Raw genomic sequence first — 5919 nt, 5'->3', positions numbered from 1 at the left:
CACTGTCGGAGGGTCAGTACTGAGGGAGTGCCACACTGTCGGAGGGTCAGTACTGAGGGAGTGCTGCAGTGTTGGAGGGTGAGTGTTGTGTGAGGGGTTGGGGTGTTGATATCTGACCCCTTGGTGTCTCTGGGGTCCCGGGCCCTGGGTTAAGGGGGAGACTGGGGCCTCACTCCCGGTACAGGAGGGTGTCGGAAGATGGGTCCCAGGTAAAGCTCATTCTGCGGGTCGCGCCGCACACGCAGCGCCCAGGCCTGGGGTACGGGCCAAGCCCCACACGGGTGATGCCTTGCCCCGGGCAGCCTGGAGACCAGGAGCACCGGTACCAGCGGCGATAGGTGAGGTGCCAGGCGAGCTGGGCAATGGCAGCAGCTGCCAATTTCTGTGAGTATCGGTAGAAGAAGGTAACGGAGAGCAGCAGTAAGCCATTCCAGAGCAGCAGGAAGGTGGCAGCCAGCAGGAAGAGTAGGCGGAGAGGCCCACAGGCCGCATTCCCGCTGCTCAGATAACTCTGGAAGGCCGACAGTTCCTCGGCCAGCACCAGCGAGGCAAAGCAGAGCACGAAGGTGTCCCCAGACAGCTCATAGCCCCGCCACAGGCGGCCCGGCTCCAGGAGGCACGCAGTCCGCCTGCCTGTTATGCCCCAGCTCCCGGCTCTGGCCCAGGCCCAGGCTCCGGCCTCACCTCCTGCCTCCTCCTCCACCAGCAGCAGCAGGCCCCGCGCTGCAGGCTCAAAGCACGATCCGGTCACCTCCTCGATCCAGGAGAAGGCACGGGCACACAGCAGACGGAGGCCTGCCCCCACCACCAGGCGGCTGAGGGGCCTCAGGGCCGGGAGAGGGCTGCCCGATGGCCCCGAGCTCAGCAGTAGCATGTAACCCCCTGCCAACAGCACCGTCCATGACCAGCAGCACTCCACGAGCCGCCTGGGGGGGTGGGGGTGCAGAGAGATGGGGGGTGGGGGGCGGAGAGAAGGAGAGGGAGAGGTAAAGAAAGAGAGTTGGGGGAGGTTGAAATGAGGGAGAAGGAGAACGGGGGGGAGAGAGGGACGGGAGGTGGGGAATGAGGGAAAGAGAGAAAGAGGAAAAGGAGAGAGAGATAACGAATGAGAGGGGGGGAGTGAGAGAGATGGAAGAGGGAGAGAGAGAGAGAGGGTGGAATGAGGGAGAGAGAGAAAGAGGGATAAGGAGGGAGAGATAATGAATGGGGGGGTGAATGAGAAAGAGATGTGGAGAGAGTTAGAGAAAGAGAGAGCGTGGAATGAGGGAGACAGAAAGAGGGATAAAGAGGGAGAGATAATGAATGGGGGGGGAATGAGAGACAGATGGAGGAGGGAGATACAGAAAGAGAGAGGGTGGAATGAGGGAGCGATAGAGAGAAAGAGGGGAGGAACAGAGGTGAGGAAGTTTGAGAGCGGAATTAGCGTAAGACAGGTGAAATGAGGGGCGAGAGATAGAGGAGGGAAGGGAGAGATAAATGGAGAGATAGACAGGGAGAGAGTGAGAGTGAGAGATTGAGGGGGAGTGGAGAAACCGAAAGCGTGACGGAGAAGGGGGGAATAGATGGATTGGGGTGACGGAGGAATGAGGGGAGAGGATAGGGATAGATGAAGGCAGAGCAGAGAAGGAGAGATCGAGAGGGTGTGGATGGATAGAGAGAGAAGAGAATAGATGGAGGGAGAGGAGATGGATGAAGAGATAGAGGAAGGAGAGAGAGAGAAACAGAGATGGAAGAGGTGGGGAGAGTGGTGGGTAGGGAGAGGAGATGGGGAAGAGATAGTGGGAGGAAAGAGATAGATAGAGAGGAAGGGAGGGGGTAAAAGAGAAAATAGTAGAAGGGGTGATGAGGGTAACGGTGATAGAGGGAGATGAAAGGACGTCGGAGAGAGGGAGAAAGAGACACGGAGAGGTGAGAGATTGATGGAGAGAGAATGTGGAATGGCAGGGAAAGTGGAATGGAAAGGGAGAGGGACATAGATGGAGGGAATGAGGGGAGCGATAGAGGAGAGGGGACAGAAGGGGAGGGAGGAATTGATGGAGGATGAGGGAAGAGTGGGTGGGGATGCAGAGGAGGGAGAGGGAGGTTGAAAGGGACACAGGACAAACAAGAAAGATGGGGAAAATGGGAGACAGGAGGGGAAAAGAGAGGGAATGAATAAAAAAGAGAGAAAGAAATATTTGTCAATTTTGATAACAAATCAGAACATCTCAGCTGTCTGAGGTTTGGGAACGAGAAGAGCAAGGGGTTATGAACTGTCAATAGGGGGCAGGGTCAGGGCATGGTGAGGGATCCAGAGCCTCCCACCCCACCCACCGCCAGCCCCTCCCATCCCAGTGAGAGTCGAACATCTCCACATTGATCTCCACATTTCATTTCCAATGAACTAATTGGGTACCGTTACCCTGAGAGCAAATCCCAGAGAAGCAGAGCATTGGGGTGGAGGGTGGGAATCTCTACAGGTACTGAGGGGGTGATTTGGGACAAGGACATGAGGGAATTGTGGTGGGGTAGGATGGGGGGTGAACTGAGGGAACTAGAGTATGCGCGAGAAGAAGCATGCAATACTCACACATTGAAGTAGTTCCTTTTATTGGCGAAGATGACTCTGGGGCTGATGTAAAACTGGAGCAAAGGCCCGAAAACAACCAACAAGGCCAGCCACAAATGATAGTAACTCCGCACGATCCGGCTTCCAAGCAACAAGGCAATCTGGTCGCTCACAAACACCAGGACATCCCAAAGGATCATCCTGCATTTTCCTCGCTCCGCTACCACACAGGAGCGAAGAAAACGCCACCACCCCATCAGCTCCATCTCCGAGATACACTCGCCCAGCAAACTGAGGAGGATTGCTAATGCACAGAATCTCCCGCCCTCTTTCTCTCCGTCTCAGCTAATTTCACATTCCCTCTCCCTTTATCCATTCTTTGCACGCCTGATTAATCCTCCCTCTCTGCGTCTCGAGCCCCTCGCTTTCTCATCACTGACTCCCAATAATTGGTCTCTCTGCTAACTTCCTTCCAACGGACTTGCAGTTCTCCTGCCCTTGTCCTCTCCTCTTGCTCCGAACCTCCAGCACAGGCACACAGCACACACACAGGCAGCCTGACACCGGAGGAATGCGATCCAAAATAGCATGCAGAGGAGAACAGCAGCAGCTGTTCCTGGTCAGCTCCCGTGGGGAATTCAGAGGGTATCTGCTTTTCTCACGTTGAGATAATTCCTGCAAACATCATTGTTCTAGACGGGAAAGGAACAACACAGGAAAGTCAACCACCTCCTCCCACAAGAAACATCACCCTCGCCTCGCCCTCACTCACTCACTCCCTCACTCACTCACTCACTCACTCCCTTACTCACTCCCTCCCTCACTCACTCACTCGCTCACTCCCTCCCTCACTCGCTCACTCGCTCGCTCACTCACTCACTCCCTCCCTCACTCACTCCCTCCCTCACTCACTCACTCACTCACTCACCCACCCACTCACTCCCTTACTCACTCACTCGCTTACAGGCTTACTCACTCACTCACTCACTTTCTGGTGTCAGACCAGCTCCCTCAGATCCTTCGAGGTAAATGGGGGTGGGATAGGGAGTGGGGTGGGCGGAAGCTCAGGACAGAGAAATAGAAACTCCTCATGAGACCTCCGCACAACCGCCCTCTAACCTTCAAACGTCTGACTGGACTCTTTTTCTGAACTCACACAAAAGCTTTGGGGTAAACTATTCCCTGGTGCATTCTCCATGGTGATGCTATAACCAGGGTACATTCGCCAACCAATCACCGCCCTGTTTCTCCGGCCGTATAAGTTATTGTTCCATTCAAGATTTGGCATTCTTGCAACTCTGTCCTGATGAGTGCAAACTGAAAATTATTCTTTTTTTTTTTACAGTCGCACTTCTTGTGTGATAGAGAGTGAGAGCAATTTCCAAGGATTTTTTCCAGCACTGGGAAGGTGGTTACAAAAAAAAGGAGAGGGTGAGGAGAGAGAGGAGACCACAGAAGAGAAAGGGGGATGGGAGGGGGATAAAAGCGAGGGAGGAGCAGGGAGGGGTGGAGAAACAGAGAGAAGTAGGGAGAGTGAAGAGAAGAGAAAAGTGGAGGGAAGGGTGAGGAGAGAGCTGAAGGGAGAGATAGGAGAGGAAAGAGAGAGTGGAGGGGTAAGAGAGGCAGGTCAGAAGGGAGAGAGAAAGGGGTGTGGAGTGAGAAAGGAGAGGAGGGAAGATAGGAGGGGTTAAAAAGGCAGAGATGAAAGGGAGGTATGGCAGTACTGTCCTTTTGGAGCCTGGTGCACAGGAACAGGAGGAGGCCATTCAGCTCTCTGTTTGAGGCAGAAGCCCCTCTGGAATAGTTGCCTTCCGTTTAGACGGTCTGTTTATGTTCTTCCGATCCAACATGATCTTCTCACATTTCTCCACATGATCACCATCTCGCACCTGCCTGCCCACTCAATCTAACTGAGAACGTCCTTTCAATGTCCCTACAGTTCTCAATGTTGCCGAGCCCAGGACTACCTGCGGATTTCGCAGTGGGGCGTGGAGCAGTGACTGTTCACCTGCGATTATCAGGAGAATCCCAGCCCCGGAGCCTGCCCATTCCATTTGCCTGCTGCCTTTGGTTATTTACCCCAGTCTCAAGGCAGGTGGGAGCAGGCAACTCAAGAAGTTGTTGGGAGGTGTGGAAAGGCCATTCTCCAGCAGGACATGGTCGTCTCCATGATGTTACCAGATTCTTAATCCAGCTGCCTGGGCGAACGCTCAAACAGACATGGATTCAAATCTCATCATCACATTATGTAGAACTTACATTCAATTAACACAATCTGGTATTGACGGCTGTGTTCAAAAACAACGAGCATGAAAGTATCATAAGACATTGCAACAGCTGTAGGCCATTCAACACATCAAGTGTGTTTCACCATTTAATGAGATCATGGCTGATCTGATACACCTCAACTCCACTTTCCCGCCTTTTCATCGTCACCCTTGATTCCCTTCCTGATTAAAAATCTGTCTGCTTCAGCCTTGAACGTACTTAAAGATCCAACTTCGACAGTCCTGTGTGGAAAAGAATTCCATTGATTTTACCCATCAGTTTGTATGTCACTGGTAATCAGAAATCTAACAATCTTTACATCGAACTTATTCAAAAGACTCAGCTCCCATAGCCCTCTGCGGTAGAGAATTTCAAAGATTCAATACCCTCTCCATAAAATAATTTCTTCTCACCTCAGACCAAAGTGACAGTCCCTTGTTATTAAGCTGTGCCCTAAGTTCTTGACTCAACAACAGAGGAAACAGCTTCTCTGCAATGCTTCTGTGTTTTGTAAGTTTCAATGAGATCACCTCTCATTCTTCAAAACTTGAGAGAGTACAGACCTCTCTCTCTCTCTGTCTCTCTTTCTGTCTGTCTCTCTCTGTCTGTCTCCTCCCATAATCTCCTCCAGTCTCATCATACCCAGGGCTTCCCTTTGGGATATGAACAATATTGAAGTCAGCTCCCCCAACTGTATTGGCTAAAAATATCAAGACTTATGTCCCAGCCTCAAGATAGCTCAGGGAGAGGGAGAGAGAGAGCAGCATGAGAGAGAGGGTCAGGTCAGAGGGGTAATTATTGCAGGCTGACCCAGCACCAAAATAACACCGAGCTTATCCCAAAGCTAGTGCCAGGCACAAGCTCCATCCACAGGGGCAGCATTAACCCCTTCTGTGCCATAGGGGAGGGGCAGCAGCATTGCTGACAGTACAGACGAAGCAGGGCTGCACTGAACACGGGTGTAATTACAGGCAGCATTCAGTGTGTAGAGTTACAAAAACATGTGAAACGCCGTTTTGCTGTCAACACACAGGCTGGCACTCAGTGAGAGGGGCAGGGGGACCTAGGGTTTTCAGTCCTGAAGGAGTATTCCACTGTCAGAG

At 52.5% G+C, this 5919-nt stretch overlaps 1 protein-coding gene across 1 annotated transcript; it reads right to left on the bottom strand.

Moving 5' to 3' along the window:
- Nucleotides 1–169: 169 nt before the first annotated feature.
- Nucleotides 170–2814, bottom strand: LOC109931696 (fat storage-inducing transmembrane protein 1). Its single transcript, XM_048593656.1, has 2 exons — nucleotides 2570–2814; nucleotides 170–926 (listed from the first exon to the last, which is right to left on the bottom strand). The coding sequence occupies exons 1-2, from the start codon at nucleotides 2812–2814 to the stop codon at nucleotides 170–172; spliced, it is 1002 nt and encodes a 333-aa protein (XP_048449613.1).
- Nucleotides 2815–5919: the final 3105 nt, after the last annotated feature.

The sequence above is a fragment of the Rhincodon typus genome, unplaced genomic scaffold, assembly GCF_021869965.1.
Source record: "Rhincodon typus isolate 14 unplaced genomic scaffold, sRhiTyp1.1 hic_rhity00003410, whole genome shotgun sequence".
In the NCBI taxonomy this organism is placed as follows: Eukaryota; Metazoa; Chordata; class Chondrichthyes; order Orectolobiformes; family Rhincodontidae; genus Rhincodon; species Rhincodon typus.
The sequence above is the reverse complement of the archived record's forward strand: the minus strand, read 5'-3'. Positions and strand labels throughout refer to the sequence as shown.

Coding starts and splice junctions, on each gene's coding strand:
- LOC109931696 (XM_048593656.1), bottom strand. CDS start 2,814: ATGGAGCTGATGGGGTGGTGGCGTTTTCTTCGCTCCTGTGTGGTAGCG. Junction 927..2,569: donor AAAAGGAACTACTTCAATGT/GTGAGTATTGCA, acceptor CCACCCCCCCAG/GCGGCTCGTGGAGTGCTGCT.